The sequence below is a fragment of the Pseudorasbora parva genome, chromosome 10, assembly GCF_024679245.1.
Source record: "Pseudorasbora parva isolate DD20220531a chromosome 10, ASM2467924v1, whole genome shotgun sequence".
Lineage (NCBI taxonomy): Eukaryota > Metazoa > Chordata > Actinopteri > Cypriniformes > Gobionidae > Pseudorasbora > Pseudorasbora parva.
The window spans coordinates 3,661,419-3,687,386 of record NC_090181.1 but is presented as its reverse complement, the minus strand read 5'-3'; the positions used below and the strand labels follow the sequence as shown (position 1 = coordinate 3,687,386).

Genomic DNA, 25,968 nt, shown 5'->3' with positions numbered 1-25,968 from the left:
CACACAGACGTCTTCTAACTGTCACAGTACTTACAGGTAACTCCAGACTGTCTTTGATCATCCTGGAGGTGATCATTGGCTGAGCCTTTGCCATTCTGGTTATTCTTCTATCCATTTTGATGGTTGTCTTCCGTTTTCTTCCACTTCTCTCTGGTTTTGCTCTCCATTTTAAGGCATTGGAGATAATTTTAGCTGAACAGCCTATCATTTTTTGCACCTCTTTTTAGGTTTTCCCCTCTCTAATCAACTTTTTAATCAAAGTACGCTGTTCTTCTGAACAATGTCTTGAACGACCCATTTTCCTCAGCTTTCAAATGCATGTTCAACAAGTGTTGGCTTCATCCTTAAATAGGGGCCACCTGATTCACACCTGTTTCTTCACAAAATTGATGACCTCAGTGATTGAATGCCACACTGCTATTTTTTTGAACACACCCCTTTCAACTAATTCAACTAATTGCCCAATTGCACAGCCTTAAGAGCGTGCATATCATGAATGCTGGGTCTCATTTGTTTTCTGAGAATCTACTGAACCTACTGGTAACTTGTTTGCCACGTAGCAATAAAAAATATACTAAAAACCTTGATTATTCTGGTTAGTCACATTGTACTGCTATTATTTTGAACAAGACTGTATACTGCATTAATAGCGGGAGAGGCAGGACCCTATGAGCACCAGGAGAGATGCTGTCTGTATTGGAAGCGCGAGTAATGCGTGAGGGGAAAAAATATAAGTTTACGTTTCAGTCACATTAAATATACGTAATAAAATAAACGTTTCAGTCACTTTATTGCATTAAACAACTATATAAGGTTGAATATAATGTATAATGATGTAATGGGGCAATATGTGTGGGTCCTAATAATAATATTACACAAAGAATACTAATACAAATATTTTATTAATAACAATAAATAAATAAAAAAAACTCTTCTTTATGTTGGTTTAACATATCGGTATATATATATATCGTGAGTTCAGTATTGTGATATATATGTTAATGCCAACTGCATACATTTAACTATAAAATGAAGCAGTCTTTGATAATAGGCTTTCATTCTGCTGGCAAGGCATCACATTTGTGACACGAGTGTATCGTTACACCCCTATTAATAAGAGCTAATAAATTATTTGCTACATGCATGCAAATAAATCACTAGTTAAAGGTGCAGTGTGATGATTATAGCGGCATCTAGTGGTGAGGTTGTGAATTGGAATCACATTTTTGAAGCACATAGAGACGCTACGGGGCCCATAGGACAAATATGTCGTCTGAGACAGCAGAGTGTGACTAGCACTCTGTAGAGCAGTTTGTTTCTTTAGGGCTACCGTAGAAACACGACGGCACAAAATGGCGACTTCACTTTAAGGGGACTCACTGTGTGTGTAGATAGAAACTGCTAATCCTAAGGTAATAAAAACATGACGGTTCATTATGTAAGGTCTTTATGCACCACTGAAAACATAGTTATGTCTATTATATTGCATTTCTGTCAATAGATCCTCTGAAATACTACACACTGCACCTTTAATAGGGAGAACTGAACCCTTAAATAAACTTTTACCAATGTTTTCTTCATGACAGGACGTGATTGAAGCGATTGCAGAGAGTGCCTTCAAAACCTCCAAGTATCCTGTTGTGCTTTCATTTGAGAACCATGTCGATTCGTAAGACTCGTCCTTAATATTTGATTCATACACACATTCTGCTTCTCGTACTGTAGGTTTGATGATAAATGGGCTCAGGTGGTTCATGTATTTGTTTCAGAGTGAAGCAGCAGGAGAAGATGGCAAACTACTGCCGAACTATCTTTGGAGACGCTCTGCTTGTTGATTTATTGGACAAATATCCTGTGAGTTCAAATGTTGAAATGGTTTTGTTGGGTTCAAACACTTCTGACATATTTAGCATGTTGTTAGCATGTCTCTAGCATGATTTGACACTTTGCTAACAGGTTTTAGCATGTTTATAGCATGATTTAATATGTTACTATAGCATGAATTATATTTGCTAGCATTATTTAATATGTTTCTAGCCTGATTTAACATGTTTTTAGCATGATATACCACATTTGTTAACATGATTTTGCTTCATTGCTGATATGTTTTGGCAGATTGTGTTTCTAGCCTGATTTAACACATGTTGCTAACATGTTTTAGTATGTTGCTAGCATGAATTATGTTGCTAACATAATTAAATATGTTGTTAGCATGATTTGGCACTTTTTTTACATTATAAACCACTTTGCTAACATGATCTAACACATTGATAGCATGTTTCTAGCATAATTTAACACTTTGCTAACATGTTTTGGCACATTGTTAACGTGTGTCTAGCATGATTTAACACATTGCTGGCATGTTGCTTGCATGATTTATCATGTTTTGTTAACATGTTTATAGCATGATTTAGCATTCTGTTAGCACTTTTCTAATATGAAATTAACACACTGTTAGCATATTTTAGCATTTTGTTAACATGATTTAGTAAGTTGCTAGCATGATTACCATGTTGCTAGCAGGATTTTAATATGTTGCTATCATAATTGAATATCTTGCTAGCCTGATTTAATACATTTCTAGCATGATATACTACATTTGCTAACATAAAATAACATTGCTGGCATTTGTTGGCATCATGTTGTTAGCATGTTTTTAGCATGGTTTAGCACATTACTAATATGTTTAATACTTTGCTAGCATGTATCTTGCATGATTTAACACATTGTTAGCATGTTTCTAGCGTGCTTACACATTGCTAAAATGTTTTTGTTTTTAAATGAATAAATTAAAAATGTAATTTCTTTCACCACAGGACTAGTGATTAGTGAAGACACTTTAATTAAAACTGATATAAAAAATATATTGAAGTAAATAAAATAAAATAGAAATCTAGAAATAAATGTTGACCAGTTCAATTAACAAAAAATGAACCAGTAAGATTTTACAGCAAGGTTCCTAATTTGTTAGCATTAGTTAACATGAACTAACAATGAAAAAAAAAAGTTAATTAATGTTAAATTACTATATAATTCTAAATTTGTTAAGATTTAATGACATGACATAATGATAAGCTTTAATTTTTATCGCCTAACTTTAACAACGAAAATAAAAAGATACTTTAACAAATGCATTGCTTGTTAGTTAATGAATTAAAGTAAAATGTTACTAAATGTTACTAGTAGTAATTTTGCTCAACATTAAATGTAATATTCTGCGGATTTGGTTTTCAGCTCAAGCCGGGTCATCCAATCCCGAGTCCGTCTGAGCTGATGGGTAAAATACTGATCAAGAATAAGAAGAGCAGTGCACCTCCGAGCAAACCAGAACAGGCAAAGAAACCTGCTGTTCAAGAGCAAACTACTGAGCCTGCGGATGGTTCTGAGCCCAGCCAACCCGCTGATCCAAACCAGCCCGCGCCGGCCAACCCAGAAGGCACTGAAGCTCCTCACACAGCCGGTGAGTTCATCTGGAAACCAGTCCGGAAACCAGCTTTCTCTCTCTGCAAACTGTTTCATGTAAAGTCATCTTGAAAGGGAGGTTACGCTAGTCTTTTCTTCACTATAATGATGTATATAGCATGTTTTAACACATTCTTAACATGTTTCTAACATGATATCACACATTGCTAGCATGTTTTAGCATTTTGTTTGCATGTTTCTAACATGATTTAACACATTTGCTAGCATGTTTTAGCATGTTGTTTGCATGTTTCTAACACGATTTAACACATTTACTAGCATGTTTTAGCATGTTGTTTGCATGTTTCTAACACGATTTAACACATTTGCTAGCATGTTTTAGCATGTTGTTTGCATGTTTCTAACACGATTTAACACATTTGCTAGCATGTTTTAGCATGTTGTTTGCATGTTTCTAACACGATTTAACACATTTGCTAGCATGTTTTAGCATGTTGTTTGCATGTTTCTAACACGATTTAACACATTTGCTAACATGTTTTAGCATTTTGTTTGCATGTTTTTAACATGTTTAAACACATTGCTAGCATGTTTTAGCATTTTGTTTGCATGTTTCTAACACAATTCAACACATTTGTTAGCATGTTTTAGCATTTTTTTTGCATGTTTCTAACACGATTTAACACATTTGCTAGCGTGTTTTAGCATTTTGTTTGCATGTTTCTAAAATGATTTAACACAGTGCTGGCATGTTTTAGCATTTTGTTTGCATGTTTCTAACATGATTTAACACATTTGCTAGCATGTTTTAGCATTTTGTTTGCATGTTTCTAACATGATTTAACACATTGCTAGCATTTTTTAGCATTTTGTTTGCATGTTTCTAACACGATTTAACACATTTTTTTAGCATGTTTTAACATTATGTTTGCATGTTTCTAACATGATTTAACACATTTGCTAGCATGTTTTAGAATTTTGTTTGCATGTTTCTAACACGATTTAACACATTTTTTAGCATGTTTTAGCATTTTGTTTGCATGTTTCTAACATGATTTAACACATTTGCTAGCATGTTTTAGCATTTTGTTTGCATGTTTCTAACACGATTTAACACATTTTTTAGCATGTTTTAACATTATGTTTGCATGTTTCTAACATGATTTAACACATTTGCTAGCATGTTTTAGAATTTTGTTTGCATGTTTCTAACACGATTTAACACATTTTTTAGCATGTTTTAGCATTTTGTTTGCATGTTTCTAACATGATTTAACACATTTGCTAGCATGTTTTAGCATTTTGTTTGCATGTTTCTAACCAGTTTAACACATTTTTTAGCATGTTTTAGCATTTTGTTTGCATGTTTCTAACATGATTTAACACAGTGCTGGCATGTTTTAGTATTTTGTTTGCATGTTTCTAACATGATTTAACACATTTGCTAGTATGTTTTAGAATTTTGTTTGCATGTTTCTAACATCATTTAACACATTGCTAGCATTTTTTAGCATTTTGTTTGCATGTTTCTAACACGATTTAACACATTTTTTTAGCATGTTTTAACATTATGTTTGCATGTTTCTAACATGATTTAACACATTTGCTAGCATGTTTTAGAATTTTGTTTGCATGTTTCTAACACGATTTAACACATTTTTTAGCATGTTTTAGCATTTTGTTTGCATGTTTCTAACATGATTTAACACATTTGCTAGCATGTTTTAGCATTTTGTTTGCATGTTTCTAACCAGTTTAACACATTTTTTAGCATGTTTTAGCATTTTGTTTGCATGTTTCTAACACGATTTAACACATTTGCTAGCATGTTTTAGAATTTTGTTTGCATGTTTCTAACATGATTTAACACATTTGCTAGCATGTTTTTGCATTTTGTTTGCATGTTTCTAACACGATTTAACACAGTTGCTAGCATGTTTTAGCATGTTGTTTGCATGTTTCTAACATGATTTAACACATTTGCTAGCATGTTTTAGCATGTTGTTTGCATGTTTCTAACACGATTTAACACATTTGCTAGCATGTTTTAGCATGTTGTTTGCATGTTTCTAACACGATTTAACACATTTGCTAGCTTGTTTTAGCATTTTGTTTGCATGTTTCTAACACGATTTAACACATTTGCTAGCATGTTTTATCATTTTGTTTGCATGTTTCTAACACGATTTAACACATTTGCTAGCATGTTTTAGAATGTTGTTTGCATGTTTCTGACATGATTTAACACAGTGCTGGCATGTTTTAGCATTTTGTTTGCATTTTTCTAACACGATTCAACACATTTGCTAGCATGTTTGAGCATTTTGTTTGCATGTTTCTAACATGATTTAACACATTTGCTAGCATGTTTTAGTATGTTGTTAGCATGTATGATTTAACATTGTTAGCATGTTATAACATTTTGTTTGCATGTTTCTAACATAATTTAACACATTGCTAGCATGTTTTAACATTTGTTCACATGTTTCTAAAATTAACACGGCTAGCATTTTGTCTAACATGATTTAACACTTTGCTGTCATGTTTTAGTATGTTGTTAGCATTTTTCCAAAATAATTTAACACATTGCTAACTTTTTTTCTAAGACGATTTAAAAAAAATTGCTAGCATGTTTTAGCATTTTTTTATAATTTTTCTAACATGATTTAACACATTTGCTAGCATGTTTTAGCATGTTGTTTTCATGTTTCTAACACGATTTAACATATTTGCTAGCATGTTTTAGCATGTTGTTTTCATGTTTCTAACACGATTTAACACATTTGCTAGCATGTTTTAACATTTTGTTTGCATTTTTCTAACACGATTCAACACATTTGCTAGCATTTTTGAGCATTTTGTTTGCATGTTTGTAACATGATTTAACACATTTGCTAGCATGTTTTAGTATGTTGTTAGCATGTATGATTTAACATTGCTAGCATGTTGTAACATTTTGTTTGCATGTTTCTAACATAATTTAACACATTGCTAGCATGTTTTAGCATTTGTTCACATGTTTCTAAAATTAACACGGGTAGCATTTTGTCTAACATGATTTAACACTTTGCTGTCATGTTTTAGTATGTTGTTAGCATTTTTCTAAAATAATTTAACACATTGCTAACTTTTTTTCTAAGACGATTTAACAAATTTTTTGCTAGCATGTTTTAGCATTTTGTTATCATTTTTCTAACATGATTTAACACATTGCTTGCATCTTTTAACACATTGTTAAAAAAAAATCTACACATTTCTATTGTTAACATGTATGTAAAAAAAACAACTATATATATATTTAAAGTGAGTGAAACGCTTCTCAAACAAGAACAAATCTAGATTGATTTTGTCTGTGGGGAACTGATTTGCTATTGGTGGATCTCATGTGAGATGTGATCATCATCACGACACAGAAGAGAAGAGATGAGAGAGAGGATGTTATTCTAATTCAAGATTATTAAAATAATGATGTGCACAGATACATCATTTATAATAAACACTGCAAACTTCCAGTGGAAGAATTGTTGAATTCATGGTGACTTTAAGAGTAACTCGAGTGTCTAAATGTTTTTATCTTGAGGCTGCTGTGTTTGTAGAGATAATTGGACAGAAAATAAAAGAAGTGTTCTGTGTGTAACTTATACAGACGACCATGACCATGAACATGACGACCACGATGAACAGGACGAGGAGAAGATGAAGAACTCTGATGAGGTGCACTGTAAAAAAAATAAAATAAATCTTGGCAGTTGCAGTTGCCAGATTAATACAGTAAAAATGTAAACATTTACAGTTTAAAGCTTTAATTTACAAATAAGAAAGTGCTATTTAAACCGGCAAATCCCCTCACACTCATGCTAACACACATGCACCTAAAACAATGCAATAAACATTCATTAAACAACAGAAGATGTGACATAAAACCCATCACAAAAACTATTAAGAAACATAATTATTTAAACAAAATACTTTCAAATGTATGTGTAACACAGGGAATTCAAGAAGTCTTTTGCAGTATATTATACTTGTATTTGCCTTTTTTACTTCAAAAAAACTTTATTTTACTGTAAAAAATTACATGATATGTCTGGTTAGATTTTACATTTTCCCTGTATATAATACTGGAATTTGTTAGCTTATTGACAGGTTTTTACAATATTTTACAGTTAAAATTACACAAATTACGTTTTTTTTTTTTTTTTTTTAAAGAAATGCCCACTTTTAAAACCAAATAATAATCAACTACCGTTCAAAAGTTTGGAGTCACTAAGATTATTTAATGTTTTAAAAGAAGTCTCTTCTGCTCACCAAGGCTTCATTTATTTAACCAAATATACAGTAAATACAGTAAAATGTTTGATATTGTGTAAATCATCTGTTCTCTATGTGAATAGTAAAGTGTAATTTATTCCTGTGATCAAAGCTGAGTTTATCATCATTACTCCAGTCTTCAGAGTCACATGATCCTTCACTAATCATTCTAAGATGAGGATCTGATGCTCGAGAAACATTTATGATTATTAGCAATGTTCCAATTTCAGTTCATATTTTTGTGAAATTGTAATTCTTCTCATTTACAATTCATTCTTTGGTGTATATAAAGTTCAAACGAACAGCATTAATTTGAAATAGAATATTTTGTAACTTTGTAAGTTTCTTTACTGTCACTTTTAATTAATTTATTGCGTCCTCACTGAATAATATTAATTTCTATTTAAAAAAGCCCTCCCTTTTGAATGGTAGTGTATGCTCCAGAGAAACTGTTGCTTTTCATAAGTAATTGTTTGCTAAACGAAAAAATTCTGACTCATAAAGAAATTAGATAAATTTATTATTTTCCATTTTCTCTCAGGGTACCGCTGGACAGGAAGTGACAGCATACGAGGAGATGTCCGCCCTGGTCAACTACGTACAGCCCAACAAATTCATCTCTTTTGAGAACGCAGCCAGTGAGTTAGAACTGATTTTATTGGCAGGCATAATATTATGACCACTGACAGGTGAAGTGAATAACACAGATGATCTCTTCATCACGGCTCCTGTTAGTGGGTGGGATATATTAGGCAGCATGTTAACATTTTGTCCTCAAAATTTATGTGTTAGAAGCAGGAGAAATGGGCAAGCATAGAGATTTAAATTGAGTTTGACAAGGGCCAGATTATGATGACTAGACGACTGGGTCAGAGCATCTCCAAAACTGCAGCTCTTGTGGGCTGTTCCCGGTCTGCAGTGGTCAGTATCTATCAAAAGTGCTCCAAGGAAGGACCAGTGGAGAACCGGCCACAGGGTCATGGGCGGCCAAGGCTCATTGATGCACGTGGGGAGCGAAGGCTGGCCCGTGTGGTCCGATCAAACAGACGAGCTACTGGAGCTCAAACTGCTCCAGAAGTTAATGCTGGTTCTGATAGAAAGGTGTCAGAATACACAGAGCATCTCAGTTTGTTGCGTATGGGGCGGCATAGCCGCTGACCAGTCAGGGTGCCCATGCTGACCCCTGACCCCGCCGAAAGCACCAACAGTGGCACGTGAGCATCAGAACTGGACCACGGAGCAATGGAAGAAGGTGGCCTGGTCTGAGGAATAACGTGATCTTTTACATCACGTGGATGGCCGGGTGTGTGTGTGTGGCTTACCTGGGGAACACATGGCCCCAGGATGCATTATGGGAAGGCGAGCCGGCGGAGGCAGTGTGATGCTTTGGGCAATGTTCTGCTGGAAAACCTTGGGTCCTCCATCCATGTGGATGTTACTTTGATACGCACTAGTGGAGTCAATGCCTCGACTGGGTCAGGGCTGTTTTTGCAGCAAAAGGGGGACAAGCACAATATTAGGAAGGTGGTCATAATACTGGTTGTTTTTGCCTTCCATCCCATAATGCTGACAATGTATGTCTGTATAATTCTACTCTAAAGGTTTTGATCTGTGATTTTACCATCTGATTCTGTCCTAATACAGAGAAAAACAAGAGTTTTGTCATTTCTTCCTTTGTGGAAACCAAAGGAGAGAGTTTGATCGCGAAGAACGCTGTGGACTGGGTGGAGTATCCTTTACATTTCCTCTGGATTAGGTTAAAATGACTGAAATGTGTGTATGGATGTCACTGCTTTCCTATACTGATGACTGTAGATATAATAAGAGGCAGATGAGTCGTATCTACCCCAAAGGAACCCGTGTGGACTCTTCAAACTACAGTCCTCAGCCCTTCTGGACCGCCGGCTGTCAGTTCGTGGCACTCAACTACCAGACTATGGGTGAGTCCATCACAGACGAGACACTGAGACACAAAACTCCAGTTCCTTCACTTAGAAACGGGCAAGAATGACTTTACATCAGCACACGGGAGAGAAGCTAATATGAGAAGATAAACTAATAAGTATTTAAATCACACTGATGTCAAATTTAGATGAGTAAAGCATAACATAATCCAAAAAAAAATCTTCCTAAAAATAAAAAAATATTTTTTTTACATTAAAGAAGTTATATTATATATTCTTTTAATTAGTTTAAAGGGTTAGTTCACCCAAAAATGAAAATTTGGTGTGTATCTGCTGACCCCCAGAGCATCCATCATGTAGGTGTGTTTGTTTCTTCAGTAGAACACAAATGAAGATTTTTAACTCAACCGTTGCTGTGTGTCGGTCATGTAATGGTGTGAATGGGTCACAAGTCTATGAGAGGAAAACAAACAAACAAACAAACAAACAAACAAACATGCTTAGAGAACGTGCACACAAACGCTGCTGCTCCTGACGACACATTGATGTCTGAAGACACGAACCGATCGGCTTCTGTGAGAAACACAACAGTATTTATGTTATTTTTTTTACCTCATATCCCGACGAGTCTCATCAAGTTTTCCCATCCGCTCTAACTTCCGTCTAATGTGGTCAAACGGACGCGATCATAGATATATTCCATGTAGATCCTCATTCGACCGAACTGCGCAGGCACAAATGAAGATTCTATATACATATCTTTGATCGTACCAGTTTGACCTCACCAGATGGAAGTTTTAGCGGACGGGAAAACTTGATGAGATTCGTCTGATATGAGGTAAAAAAATAACATAAATACTGTTGTGTTTCTCACAGAAGCCGATCGGTTCGTGTCTTCAGACATCAATGTGTCGTCAGGAGCAGCAGCGTTTGTGTGCACGTTCTCTAAGCATGTTTGTTTGTTTGTTTGTTTGTTTGTTTGTTTGTTTGTTTGTTTGTTTGTTTGTTTGTTTGTTTGTTTGTTTGTTTGTTTGTTTTCCTCTCATAGACTTGTTACCTATTCACACCATTATATGACCGACACACAGCAACGGTTGAGTTAAAAATCTTCATTTGTGTTCTCCTGAAGAAACAAACACACCTACATGTTGGATGCTCTGGGGGTCAGCAGATAAACATCACATTTTAATTTTTGGGTTAACTAACCCTTTAATTACAGTATAAGTTTAATCGCATTTAACTCATTTTAACATAAAAGTTTGTGTTTATATTGTGTGTGTGTGTGTGTGTGTGTGTGTGTGTGTGTGTGTGTGTGTGTGTGTGTGTGTGTGTGTGTGTGTGTGTGTGTGTGTGTGTGTGTGTGTGTGTGTGTGTGTGTGTGTGTGTGTGTGTGTGTGTGTGTGTGTGTGTGTGTAAAAAAAACACAAACTTTCATGTTAGATGAGATTAATCATGATTTATCAATTTGACAGCACTTATATATAAAAGAATAAAAAACTTTCGAAATACTTCATCAGACATCAGAGAACTTTGAGCATACAAATATTATTTTTGAACTATTCATTTTCATGGGATATTTCAAATAAATATTTACCATCAAAGGGCCTCGGTGTAAATCTGATGACCGTTCTTCTGTGTATTTTTAAAAACTGTCCTCAGATCAGCTCTTTATGCTATTTATACGACTCTTTCTAAAGCGAGGTCTCCTGTGAATGTGTAAAATGTTTTTAATCATATTGTGCTGTAGATTTCCCCATGCAGCTGAACATGGCTCTGTTCGAGTTTAACGGCAGGACGGGTTACATGCTCAAACACGACGTGCTCCGTCGGAACGACAAGAAGTTCGATCCCTTCACTGACAGGATCGACACCATCATCGCCAGCACTCTCACCATTAAGGTAACTCACAGATGCATTGCTGATTATATGAAGCAGTGAAGCAAAGTTCAATTCTTTTCGAATCCCTGGAGCTTTTTGTCAAAAAGTTTTGTTGAGTGAGAACAACAGAAACGTCAATGGAGCAGTTCGCCACACCAGACATGGACAATAGTGTGCAAGGGAGCTTACAAGGGGTGATACTTTGTTATTAGCCTTCTTTAAAATAAAAAACACATGACATGGTCTTAAAATGTTTCATAAAATTCATATTTTTAGAGATAGCATCCTCAGATTTAAAATGAAGCATGACTACACCTGTGGCTTCACTACTACCACATACTTTTTTATACATTTAATTATGTATTGTTCATATTTTTAATTTTCTTTATAATGTTTGAGATTATACAGTATATCTCCATATTATTAACAGTGATTCTGAGTTTTGAACTGTAAACTCTCATATGTTGGCTTTGTATATATATATATATATATATATATAAGTCGTAGTCCATAGAACAGGCAAAAGGTCATAACAGGAAATCAGTCCGAAAAGGCAAACAAAACAAAAGGGACAGGCAAAAGGGTAATCCACGGAAAAAAAAAAAAAAATATATATATATATAGGTCCCACTATATTAGGTGGCCTTAAGTACTATGTACTTACATCAAAAAAGAAGTACAATGTACTTACTGTGTTCAAATTTCATTGCAACACACTTTTGCTGATATTGAGGTGGGATACGGGTACAGTTAGTGTGTGTGAGTTTAAGGGTAAAGTTAGGGTCAGGTGTGGTGTGTGTGAGTTTAATGGTAGGGTTAGATGTAAGGGAAGTGCCAACTGTGTAATTACAAATGTAACTACAGAAATTAATTACAGACATAATTACATGCAGGTATTTTTTCAAATGTAAGTACAATGTAAAAACATGTAGGTACACAATATGTGCATTGTATTAAATTATTAATTACAATGTTAGTACATAGTAGTTAAGGCCACCTAATATAAAGTGGGTCATATATATATATATATATATATATATATATATATATATATATATATATACACACACACACACTACAGCTCTGGAAAAATTAAGAGACCACGTAACATTGAAAAATCTATGTTAAGTGGTCTCTTAATGTGTGTGCGTGTGTGTGTGTGTGTGTGTGTGTGTGTGTGTGTGTGTTTGTGTGTTGGTTATGTGTCTAGTCACAATGACTTTTGAGCAGCAAACTTTTTTATTTGATTTATTTGGCTTAATAATTAATTAAATTATTATTATTATTATTATTATTATTATCATTATTATTAATAAATTAATTATTAATAAACGTTACTGTGAATTCGATCCCGTGTTCAGATTTACTCCGGTCAGTTCCTGTCGGATAAGAATGTGAAAACCGGAGTGGAGGTGGAGCTCATCGGTTTGCCGAAAGATCCCAAAAAAAAATACCGCACCAAATGGAGCCCCACACCCAACGCCATCAACCCAGAGTGGAACGAGGAGCCTTTCGTCTTTGAGAAGGTCAGCTGCTGGGATCAAACACTGGTTATGCATATTACGTAGGCTTCGTAATGTTGAGGGTCTCTGTGATGTTGAGCAGATCTTGCTGCCGGAGATGGCCTACCTCAGGCTCGTGGTTCAGGAGGAGGGCGGTAAGTTCTTGGGTCACCGGATCATCCCTCTGGACGCTCTTCAGACAGGTGAGACTGAACACACACGCACTCACACACTCACCAGGATCTTCAGTGGCTTTTGGTCAAACATGGCAAGGTTTTAATTAGGAATTAAAGACACCAATTCTGCCACAGAAGATACTGTAGCAAAAGTATGCTTATGTAAGTCATTATTATGATATAAAAGTCGAAAATTCAGACATGCTAAGTCATATGTAGGAGAAAAGTCAAAATTATGATATACTCTGTGATAATTATGACATACGTTTGAAATTATGACTTAAAAAAGTCCTCCTTTTATCTCATTATTGTCACTTATAATTACAATTTAGTATGTCATAATTATGATCTACTAATTACAACCTTTGTCCCATAATAATGAGACAAAGGTTGTAATTAGTAAATCATAATTATGACACACTAAATTGTAATTATAAGTGATAATTATGACTTAAAAAGTCCACCTTTTTAGCTCATGATTATGACTCATAATTATGATTTACTAGTTACAACCTTTGTCCCATAATAATGACTGAGTATATCATCTACATTTTTTTTGTCATAATTAGGACTTTTTAATCTTAAAATGATGACTTGGTATGTCATAATTTGTCATTTTTATATGATAAATTTTTTACTTTATGACTTTGTCAAAATAATGATTTAAAGTTATAATTTTGATTATCTCATAATTGTGACTTTTGTATCATTATTATGACTTTAAAAGTATCCTACATTATAATAATTATAACTTTTTAATCTTAAAATTACTTAATGTTACTAAAAGTCTTGAAAAATAATGTATCTCATAGTATCTCATAATTATGATTTAGTATGTCAAAATTACAACCTTTTATCCCATAATTATGACTTTGTTAGTATATCATGATTTTCTTTGTAAGTTAAAATTTAGAATTGTCATCTCACAGTTATGACTTGGTATATGACATAGTTAAAAAAAGAAATGTCATAATTATGACTTTTTAATCTTAAAATGATGACCTAGTATGTCCTAATTATGACTTGATATGTCAATTTAAAATTTGTATCACAAAGTTATGACTTATTATGTCAAAATTATAATTATAATAAGCTGAACTTTTATTTAAAATTTTTACTTTTATAACATAATTATGACTTAGTATCTCACAATGATTTAGTATCTCACAATTACAACCTTTTATCCTATAATAATGATTTAGAATGTCAATAATGACTTTTTAAGTTAAAATTTTGAATTTTCATCTCACGGTTATGACTTGGTATGTCATTATAATGCCTTTTTAAGTGATAATTTGGACTTTTCATCTCTTAAATATGACTTAGTATGTTATAATTTTGACTATTAATATCATAATTATGATTTATCAAAGCATAATTCTCTGCTGTCAGAGAGTGTATCTACATCTTTATTCAGCCTGTCTGCCATTTTTGTTCGGACCAATGCAAAAATCTGAGCAAATAATTATGCACTGTTGAACATTTTTACTGGTTGATGGAAAATAAGCTAATATATACTCTAAAAATCGAAGATATTCTGATAATAAGGTATCTAGAATTATTCACTGAGCAGATAAAATAACTATTATCATTCATCATATTGGTTCATTTCTTTTCTTAAATGGTTTAAAGACTAAAATCTGAGGTTTACTATTTTATCAAACGTTTTTAGTCAAAACTTCGCAATCCTGTGGCCGCGACGTTACTGATATCGTGATAATAGTGATCACGAATGAACTCTGACTTATTATATTCATCACGAGTAGTATTGCGGTTCCTTATGAGAGGACTGATTCCCGCTGTGATGGTTTGCAGGTTTCCAGCACATCTGTCTCCGCACTGAGAGCAACATGCCACTCACGCTGCCGTCTGTGTTTGTGCACATCGAGGTGAAGGACTACATCCCCGCTGCATTCGCTGGTACGTCACTGCCGGAAAATCAGATCTTACTGTGCACATTAACATGCCACATCAAATAAGCACTCATATGACTGTCAATTATTGTTTCTTACAGATTTCTCAGATGCACTTTTCAATCCAGTGAAGACTTCAAAGCCACCGAAGACAGAGGTAGAATTAAATCACAGATGCACAGATACCAAGTGCCCTTGAAAGACATTAGTGCACTATTAAGTGCACGCCGTTTCAATACACAAGATACAAGGTTTTACGTCTAGCTTTCAGAGAAATCAAAGATAATTGTGTAATGTTTTTGCTTAAAACAAGAACATTTTGCCACTGGGATACAAAAAATAATCTAATTCATAAGGAAAAACCTGAGTGGTAAACATCTTTTTAAGCATAATATATATTGTTTTCAGGATGTTCCGATTAAAATAAATTCTTTGATCTTTGATTTATGTGCATAATATTTCATCTATTATGCTAAGAAAAAAAAAGTGCTCTAAACTTCAACTACAAGACAATTTCTAAATGCTTCGTTTTCATGAATCTAATGTAGCATTTATTTACTTATTTGATAAGTAGTCATGTAATAAGTGTGATGGTATACAATCAGCTGGTTATTTTTGGAAATTAAACTATAATAAATTTCCTCTGCTTAACATTCAGAGTTTAACATACGTGTCTGAATATGAGCTGCCTATTGCTGACGGTGTCCAGAAGTCTGTCACTCCTGCTCCTGCCGCAGGTAAATAACACACACGTCACATTTACAAACACACCACACTACAGCAGGTATCAGTCAGAGTGTTCTGGGAAAAACCTCAGGTGTCATTTGAATACTAATGAGTATAAACAGTTAAAGGATGGCTTTGACTGCACTCACACTAAATGAGAACGAGAACAATTCATTATTAGTCAATGCATTAACTGATGATAACTAATGGGGCTCTAGTGTAAAGGGTTACCAATAAATGTTATTTTACTTATAAATGATCTGTCTGTCTGTCTGTCTGTCTGTCTGTCTATCCATCTTTCCTTCTGTATTTCTGTCTGTCTATCCGTCTGTCTATCCGTCTGTATTTCTGTCTGTCTATCCGTGTGTCTTTCTGTCTGTCTGTCTGTCTGTCTGTCCGTCCGTCCGTCCGTCTGTCTGTCTATCCGTCTGTATTTCTGTCTGTCTATCGTCTGTATTTCTGTCTGTCTATCCGTCTATATTTTTGTCTGTCTATTCGTGTGTGTGTCTGTCTGTCTGCCTGTCTGTCTGTTTGTCTGTCTGTCTGTCCGTGTGTCTTTCTGTCTGTCTGTCTGTGTGTCTTTCTGTCTGTCTGTCTGTCTGTCTGTCTGTCTGTCTGTCTATCCGTCTGTATTTCTGTTTGTCTATCCGTGTGTGCCTGTCTGTCTGTCTGTCTGTCTGTCTGTCTTTCCGTCTGTCCGTCCATCCATCCATCCGTCTGTCTGTCTGTCTCTCTGTCTGTCTCTCTGTCTGTCTTTCTGTCTGTCTTTCTGTCCGTCCGTCTGTCCGTCCGTCTGTCTGTCTTTCTGTCTGTCTTTCTGTCCGTCCGTCCGTCTGTCTGTCTGTATGTCTGTCTCTCTGTCTGTCTTTCTGTCCGTTCGTCCATCCGTCTGTCTGTCTGTCTCTCTGTCTCTTTGTCTGTCTTTCTGTCTGTCTTTCTGTCCATCCGTCTGTCTGTCTGTCTGTCTGTCTGTCTGTCTGTCTGTCTGTCCATCTGTCTGTCTGTCTTTCTGTCTGTCTTTCTGTCCATACGTCTCTCTGTCTGTCTGTCTGTCTGTCTGTCTGTCTGTCTGTCTGTCTGTCTGTCTGTCTGTCCGTCTGTCTGTCTGTCTTTCTGTCTGTCTGTCTGTCTGTCTGTCTGTCTGTCTGTCTGTCTGTCTGTTCGTCTGTCCATCCGTCTGTCTTTCTGTCTCTCTGTCTATCTGTCTATCTGTCTTTCTTTCTGCCTGTCTATCCATCTGTCTGTCTGTCTGTCTCTCTGTCTCTCTGTCTCTTTGTCTGTCTTTCTGTCTGTCTTTCTGTCCATCCGTCTGTCTGTCTGTCTGTCTGACCATCTGTCTGTCTGTCTTTCTGTCTGTCTTTCTGTCCATACGTCTCTCTGTCTGTCTGTCTGTCTGTCTGTCCATCTGTCTGTCTGTCTCTCTGTCTGTCTTTCTGTCCGTTCGTCCATCGGTCTCTCTGTCTGTCTCTCTGTCTCTTTGTCTGTCTTTCTGTCTGTCTGTCTGTCTGTCTGTCTGTCTGTCTGTCTGTCTGTCTGTCTGTCTGTCTGTCCATCCGTCTGTCTGTCTGTCTGTCTGTCTGTCTGTCTGTCTGTCCATCTGTCTGTCTGTCTTACTGTCTGTCTTTCTGTCCATACGTCTCTCTGTCTGTCTGTCTGTCTGTCTCTCTGTCTGTCTGTCTGTCTGTCTGTCTGTCTGTCTGTTTGTCTGTCTGTCCGTCTGTCTGTCTGTCTGTCTGTCTGTCTGTCTGTCTGTCTGTTCGTCTGTCCATCCGTCTGTCTTTCTGTCTCTCTGTCTATCTGTCTTTCTTTCTGCCTGTCTATCCATCTGTCTGTCTGTCTGTCTGTCTCTCAGAAGAAAAGCCTGTGGCAGAAGCTCCTGTCTCATCTGAAGCTGCAGAGAAGCCAGCAGAGGGCGACGTCGCACCTCCAGCTGAGGCTCCCAGTGATCAGACTAAGCAGAAATCCACGACTCCTCCTCCAGAACCACCTAAACCTGAACCAGAGCCGAAACCTGAACCCAAACCAGAGGAAAAAACAGAACCAGAGCCGAAACCTGAACCCAAACAGGAGGAAAAAAAAGAACCTGAGACACAACCAGAACCCAAACCGGAGGAAAAAACAGAAGCAAGCCCTGAACCAACAGCAGAAGGAGATCCAGAACCTGCTGCGGCTACAGATAATGCTGTCACAGAGACCAAAGAATCCAGTGAGGAAACGCCTTCTGATCCATCAGGTGAGCCGGTGTCACATGACCGCTTGACTCACTACCATCATACAACATCAATGACAAACATATGAACTGTAATATTTAATGCTGTAGTAACCACATAGTGTAATTATGGCCACTGTATAATAAAAGATAATGAGTATTGTTGATAATTATACATCAAACATGTATAAATTCATAAAGTTGTGCTGCATTTACTTCATAATTATGTCAAATACATTTTATTTTAGAATTGTAATATTTCTAAAATTGAGAAAATTGTTGAAAAATTATCTTATATACCTTATTTACATTCTGTTTTAATAAATACATTATAATAACTATTGTTTTGTCATGAAAATAACCAAATAAATTAAAATGGCGTTAAAAAAACAAACTTCATAGTTGCTAGCAATACCTCTGCATTAGATGAAAGTTGGTCACATTACTGTAAATGTTATTATTGTCAGATCCTTCCACTGTGACCTGTGAAGAACTCCAGCAGCACAAGAACTTCCTGAAGGTCACTAAGAAACAAGAAAAAGACATGAAGGACATGGAGAAGAAGTTTCAGAAGAAACGAGAAGAACTCATTCAGAAACACAGCGACCAGTTCAAAGCCTTGAAGAAGAAGAGCACAGCCAAGAAGTAAATGCCCCATGAACACACTGGCCTAGACTCTGCTATAGCATGATTTATATAGCGCTTTATGCCCCGCCCCCTTTCTGTTCTGTCTTCCGGTTTGTATTTCCACAGCATATAAAGGAAAGATCTTACGGGTTAATGAATGAACCGCTCGTTTTAAAATCTTCCCGGTCTAACTGATACGTGTCATGACATCCGCTTCAAATATTACAATGCTCATTATAACTCAATTATTAAATCCACTTCAGGAGCTGATGCCATAGAAATATACAGAGCTAGCGCAAAACATTCGAAAGCATTATGTCTATATTATTATAGTGTTTATTAATATGTAGAGTTAGCTTTCATTTGTATATTTTCAGTTCAGGGTTATTATGATTAACTCAAACTAAAACTAAAGCAATTAAGGAACATCTTTATTGCGGGGCATAAAAAAAAAAAACTTTAATTTACTTATTAATTTAAAAACTTGATGAGCTAAAATAACACAAAAAATTAACTGGAATCAAAATTGATTAAAAACATATAGACATATTAAAAATTTACAAAACAAATTGTTAAAATTAAAATGGAAAACATAAAATAAAAACAAATTTAAATTATTAATAAAAATATAGTAGTATCTCAATGATACTAACATTTTAAATAACAAATTTCTTTTTCATTTGTATTTAAGTTATAGTAATGTTTATGTGTTTTTGTCATTTTTTTTTTTTCCAAATATTTCTTGGCTTAGTTTAAACTTAGTTTTAAGTTGAAGTTCATAATCTAATATTTAAATTGCATTTTATTACAGATTTATTTTCAGTTCAGGGTTTTTATGGTTAACTGAAACTAAAACAAAAACAATTAAGAAACATAAAATCAACATTAACTTAAATGTAATTAAAAAAGCAACATTTCTCATTTTCATTTAGTTTAACTTTATGGACTAAAATAACTAAAGAATAACAATTTAATAAAAAACACAGACATTAAAAATAAACTAAATCACAGAAGCAAAATGACAAACATTTTAATTCATACTAATAAAAAATATGAATGAAAGTATAATAGTATCTCAATGATACAAAAATGTAAAATAACAATTTTCATTTTAATAATTCAAGTTTTAGTAATTTTTGTGTGCTTTAAAAAAAACTCAAATATTTCGACTCGGCTTTAATGTATTTTAATGTGCGTTTTAGTCATTTTAGTGCATCAACTTAGTTTTAAGTTTAAGTTCATAATCGAATATTTACATTGCATTTTATTTCAGCTTTAGTTCAATGAGCAAGAGTTTTTTTTGATGGTTTCAGCTTTAGTTAACAATAAGAAGATCATTGCTGGTCTTCAGGTGAAACTGGAAAGTTGACAGGTCTTTTGAGCTTGCGATCTCTGGTTTATTGACCGTGTGTTTGTCCAGGTCCGGGGCAGAAGGATCAGATGCAGGCGATCAGATGAATGAACTCAAGCAGAAGCTGAAGACGGAGCTCAGAGCGCTGCTGGTGGAGCATCACGATCAGCTCAAGAAGAAGAAAGAGCAGCACAACACAGAGGTACAGATGTTAGGATTTAGCCAATGATTGACAGGTGTTTCAGTCACATGACCTAAGTTACACTGTCACAACTGATCTTCATCAATAGATCAGTCATCAGAGAACATGATTTTGCCATACGAGGAAAGAAATCTGTTAAAAATAATCCAGTGGACACAGTGTAAATCTGCTATATCTCCAAAAAGCTAATTAATCAAAGGGCTTATGACCAAACAAACATAAACCATAAATAATATATATAATATCAACATTGGATTCTTTGTTTGATTTGGACATACTGAGTGTTTCATTTAGCCTATCGAGAAGTAAAAACTCCATTCATTTTCTCCATAGGGAAATTGATTTTAACAATAACTTATGGATGGTATCTGCTTCCATTAAAGCCGATAGCATGCATTATTTAAGCTCATGCTTAACAGAGGAATTTCTAGTAAAAAACTACATTACCCATGATGCTGTGCAGAAAATTCCACCAATCAGAGTCGAAAAAAGCAATGGCTACCAACGGCTAATGGTTAGAATGGTTAAAATGGCTAGACAACTGGGTCAGTATCTATCAAAAGTGCTCCAATGAAGGAACAGTGGAGAACCGGCCACAGGGTCACGGGCGGCCAAGGCTCAGTGATGCACGTGGGGAGCGAAGGCTTCATTTAATCAAAAATATATAAATATGTGTTCTGTGTTCTTGTGCCTTTGTATTCTCCTTGTAGCTGGATGGTTCAGTTCAAGGCTGATAAAGCTTTTACAAAGACCTTTTTTTAAAATCCCTATGGATTTTAAGATCTATGGGTCTATGGCCGCCCATAGAATCACTTGCAGGAAAGTTATGAAATTTGGCACACAGATAGAGGACAGTCCCAACATTAACCACAGCAAATTTGGTGTCTCTAGATCAAACTCTCTAGCGCCACCATTTGTCAGAAGTTTTACGCTAATACCTTTTTAACCATAAGGGTTAGAAACTAAATTCTTTGTCCCTCTAATTCCTCGGCTCAAGACGATTTGATCGCCATTTTCTGTTATTAAACTTTTCCCGCCAAAAAAAACTACTTTTTAGAACTCCTTCTAGGCGGTTGCTTCAATTTTCATGAAAATCAGATTATCTTCAGACGATGCTGGCAAAAAGTTATCAAAAGCTTTATGATAAACTACCGTTCTCTAATAACTCGCGAATAAATTTGAAGAAGAGCATGCTAAATTGGCTATATTTCTGCAGCGATATTCTGATATTCTGACCAAACTTGGTACAGATGTGAGGCTACATGCTGCATTTTGGCACAACACCACCTACTGGTCAGGAGATAGGCAAGGCAAGGCAAGGCAAGGCAAGTTTATTTGTATAGCACATTTCATACCCAATGGCAATTCAAAGTGCTTTACATAGAAATTAATTAAAATAGTGGTAACAAATGCATGAGAAAAAAAGAATACCATATGGACGAATAAAGAATTAAAAACAAGCATAGTTAAAACAGTCATGAAGATATAGTAATTAAAATAATAATAATAATAAAAAAATAAAAAATAAAAAATAAAAAAAATAAGATAAAATAAAATGGTCAGATCCACAATAATGATCTGATATAAAAATAAACATTCTTCAGTTTACAGCCTACATACATGTACCATCTTAATTAGAACACCTCTCATTCATTTCTTTCTCAAACACGTTCATAACATCCTTACTATTTCCATCAAACCCAGTTTTCACTCGTCATATTCAACTCAAAAGAACATATAAAATAAACAATAACCAATTATAAAAAGAATAAAGAGATAAGATAGGGTGCAATCAGTCGGACATACAGTGCTCAGAGCTCATTCAGTAAATGCACAGCTGAACAGATGTGTTTTGAGTCTGGATTTGAATGTGGCTACTGTTGGAGCACATCTGATCTGTTCAGGAAGCTGGTTCCAACTGCGGCTGGCATAATAGCTAAAGGCAGACTCTCCTTGCTTTGAGTGAACTCTTGGTATTTCTAACTGATTTGATCCTGCTGATCTGAGTGATCTGTTGGGTTTGTATTTAATCAGCATATCTGTGATGTATTGAGGTCCCAGCTCATTGAGTGATTTATAAACAAGTAATAGTACTTTAAAGTCGATCCTAAATGTAACTGGAAGCCAGTGTAAAGACCTGAGGACTGGTGTGATATGGTCATATTTTCTGGTTCTGCTCACAATCCTGGCAGCAGCGTTCTGTATGAGCTGCAGCTGTCTAATGGTCTTTTTAGGAAGGCCAGTGAGAAGGCCGTTACAATAGTCCACCCTACTGGTGATGAAAGCGTGAACCAGTTTCTCTAAGTCTTGCCTGGAGACAAAACATCCAATCCTTGCAATATTTTTCAGATGATAGTATGCTGATTTAGTTATTGCTTTGACATGACTACTGAAACTCAGGTCGGACTGTAAAATCACTCCAAGATTCCTGACTTGATTTTTTGTTATCAGGCCTTTAGCCTCAAGATACGCGTTCACCTTGAGAATTTCATCTTTGTTTCCAAATGTAGTGATTTCGGTTTTGTCTTTGTTTAACTGAAGATAGTTTTGGCACATCCAGTTGTTAACTTCATCAATGCATTTGCACAGGGAGTCAATGGGGCTGTAGTCATTAGGTGATAGTGCTAAGTAGAGCTGGGTGTCATCAGCATAGCTGTGGTAAGCAATATTGTTCTTTTTCATTATTTGGCTCAGTGGCAGCATATACAGGTTAAACATGAGAGGTGCTAGAATTGACCCTTGTGGGACTCCGCATGTCATGGACGTCCACTCAGACTTATGGTCTCCTATACTCACATAATAACCTCTCCCTTCTAAGTATGATCTGAACCATTTGAGGACCATTCCAGAAAGCCCAACCCAGTTTTCCAACCTGTCTAGAAGTATGTTGTGGTCAACAGTATCGAATGCGGCACTGAGATCCAGTTGTACCAGAATTGATGTTTTGCCTGTATCAGTGTTTAAGCGAATATCATTTATAATCTTTATGAGCGCTGTCTCTGTACTGTGATGTGGACGGAAACCAGATTGAAAATTGTCAAAGTATCCATTTGAGCGTAAGAATTTGTTCAACTGATTGAAAACAACTTTTTCAATGATTTTGCCTATGAAGGGGAGATTTGAGATTGGTCTGTAGTTGCTCAGTATGGAGTTATCCAGATTTCTCTTTTTCAGAAGAGGCTTAACTATTGCAGTTTTAAGGGCGGTTGGAAAAGTCCCATAGAGAAGTGAGGAGTTCACCACTTCTAGGAGATCTGCTTCTAAACAGTTAAACACACTTTTGAAGAAAGAAGTGGGGAGTGTGTCTAGGGCACAGGTGGATGTTTTAAGATGCTGTACTGTGTCTTCTAAAATTTTGCAGTCAATAGCGTCGAAATCTGACATGGTAATTTTCCGAGGGTTTGGTATGATCTGACTGACCCCAGAGCAACTAGAGGATGTGCTGATCGCCTTTCTGATATTATTGATTTTCTCGGAGAAGTAGGAAGCAAAAGGATAGCAAAAAATTGCAAAACCACCGTAAGAAAATCAAAATCATAGCGTGTTGATTAAAGTCTGGAGGCCAAATGTCAAAATTTGGATAGCAAAGACAGACGGACGGACGGACAGATAGACAGAGATGGATGGATGGATGGATGGATGGATGGATGGATGGATGGATGGATGGATGAACAATAGACAGACAGATGGACAGAGGATAGATAGATAGATAGATAGATAGATAGATAGATAGATAGATAGATAGATAGATAGATAGATAGATAGATAGATAGATAGATAGATAGATAGATAGATAGATAGATAGATAGATAGATAGATAGATAGATAGATAGATAGATAGATAGATTGATTGATTGATTGATTGATTGATTCTTGGACAGAAGACGAGACGGACGGAGGTGGCTGTGATATACATAAACCTAACAACATCCATCACCATGATTTTTAGAATTAATTATTGCAAAAGACAAAAAGTTTTTTGTCACATAACATCGGTTAATGGTAACGCTGTCATTTCAAATTTAGAAAATATCTCAAAAGTTTTGCGCAAATCTGTAATGGGAACCCTTCTAATGAGCCGAGCGTCCTCACAGCTGGTCCTGCTGGACTCTCTCCAGGTATTGATTACCCATCAGCACTCAGTTGATCTGCATAGATCAGGGGTCAATCATGTTCTGCACTGGCAGAGTAAACATGAGCGACCCTCTTACACTCGTATCGACCGCAGTCACCTCCGAACAGATCTGAGAAAAGACAAAAGCCTCCCGATTATGTGTAGTCAGTTATCACTAGTGCTGCTAGATGACCAGATGAGACAAGTCAGTTCTCTGCGTTCTTGGAACTAAGAAACAGGCATTTTTTCCTCATTAGTGACAGGAAGTGCTTGTGCTCATTTCTGCAGCAGATCACAGAGCGGCTCTAGGGGCCAGCTGTCAGTTCTGGTCTGATATGTGTATGTGACACTTCCTGTTTTCTTCTCTCCTGTGTAACAGCGTTTGACCAAACTCCTGGAAATGGCCACAGAGAAGCACTGCAGCGAGATTAAGGCACTCAACAGGTGTGTGTGTGTGTGTGTGTGTGTGTGTGTGTGATCCTTGTCCTTGTTGGGACATTTTTTGGTTCTCATGAGGAAAACATCTTATAAATCATACAGAAGGAGTTTTTTTTATGAATGTAAAAATGCAGAATGTTTCCTGTGATGGGTAGGTTTAGGGGCAGGGGCAGTGTAAGGGGATAGAATGAGAGAGTGCGAGTGAGTGTGAGAGAGTGTGAGAGAGTGTGAGTGAGTGTAATAGAGTGTGAGAGAGTGTGAGTGAGTGTAAGTGAGTGTGAGAGAGTGTGAGTGAGTGCGAGAGAGTGCGAGTGAGTGTGAGTGAGTGTGATTGAGTGCGAGTGAGTGCGAGTGAGTCCGAGAGTGTGCGAGAGTGTGAGAGAGAGTGCGAGTGAGTGCGAGAGTGTGAGAGTGAGTGAGAGTGAGTGTGAGAGAGTGTGAGAGTGTGCGAGAGAGTGTGAGAGAGTGCGAGAGAGTGTGCGAGTGAGTGCGAGTGAGTGCAAGAGAGTGCGAGTGAGTGCGAGAGCCTGCGAGTGAGTGCGAGTGAGTGCGAGAGAGTGCGAGAGAGTGCGAGTGAGTGCGAGTGAGTGCGAGAGAGTGAGAGAGTGAGTGCGAGAGAGTGCGAGAGAGTGCGAGTGAGTGCGAGTGAGTGCGAGTGAGTGCGAGAGAGTGCGAGAGAGTGAGTGCGAGAGAGTGCGAGAGAGTGCGAGAGAGTGTGAGAGTGAGTGCGAGAGAGTGCGAGAGAGTGAGAGAGTGAGTGCGAGAGAGTGCGAGTGAGTGCGAGAGAGTGTGAGAGTGAGTGCGAGAGAGTGCGAGTGAGTGCGAGAGAGTGCGAGAGAGTGCGAGAGAGTGTGCGAGAGAGTGCGAGTGAGTGCGAGAGAGTGCGAGTGAGTGCGAGAGAGTGCGATAGAGTGCGAGAGAGTGCGAGAGAGTGTGAGAGTGAGTGCGAGAGAGTGCGAGAGAGTGCGAGAGAGTGCGATAGAGTGCGAGAGAGTGTGAGTGCGAGAGAGTGCGAGAGAGTGTGAGAGTGAGTGCGAGAGAGTGCGAGTGAGTGCGAGAGAGTGCGAGAGAGTGCGAGAGTGAGTGCGAGAGAGTGCGAGAGAGTGCGAGAGAGTGCGAGAGAGTGTGAGAGTGAGTGCGAGAGAGTGCGAGAGAGTACGAGAGAGTGCGAGAGAGTGTGAGAGTGAGTGCGAG

General features: G+C 36.5%; 1 protein-coding gene across 1 annotated transcript in view; it reads left to right on the top strand.

The window, feature by feature from the left end:
- The window catches only part of plcb2 (phospholipase C, beta 2), a 56,559-nt gene that overhangs the window by 22,745 nt on the left and 7,846 nt on the right, over positions 1-25,968 (top strand). The window contains exons 13-29 of the mRNA XM_067454896.1: positions 1,587-1,669; positions 1,770-1,854; positions 3,235-3,460; positions 7,070-7,137; positions 8,276-8,372; positions 9,379-9,463; positions 9,550-9,674; positions 11,386-11,537; positions 12,878-13,042; positions 13,122-13,221; positions 15,010-15,114; positions 15,209-15,264; positions 15,766-15,844; positions 17,686-18,066; positions 18,510-18,687; positions 20,090-20,222; positions 24,716-24,780. Of these exons, the coding sequence (XP_067310997.1) occupies positions 1,587-1,669; positions 1,770-1,854; positions 3,235-3,460; positions 7,070-7,137; positions 8,276-8,372; positions 9,379-9,463; positions 9,550-9,674; positions 11,386-11,537; positions 12,878-13,042; positions 13,122-13,221; positions 15,010-15,114; positions 15,209-15,264; positions 15,766-15,844; positions 17,686-18,066; positions 18,510-18,687; positions 20,090-20,222; positions 24,716-24,780 (2,183 nt within the window). The remainder of the gene's footprint in view (positions 1-1,586; positions 1,670-1,769; positions 1,855-3,234; positions 3,461-7,069; positions 7,138-8,275; positions 8,373-9,378; positions 9,464-9,549; positions 9,675-11,385; positions 11,538-12,877; positions 13,043-13,121; positions 13,222-15,009; positions 15,115-15,208; positions 15,265-15,765; positions 15,845-17,685; positions 18,067-18,509; positions 18,688-20,089; positions 20,223-24,715; positions 24,781-25,968) is intronic.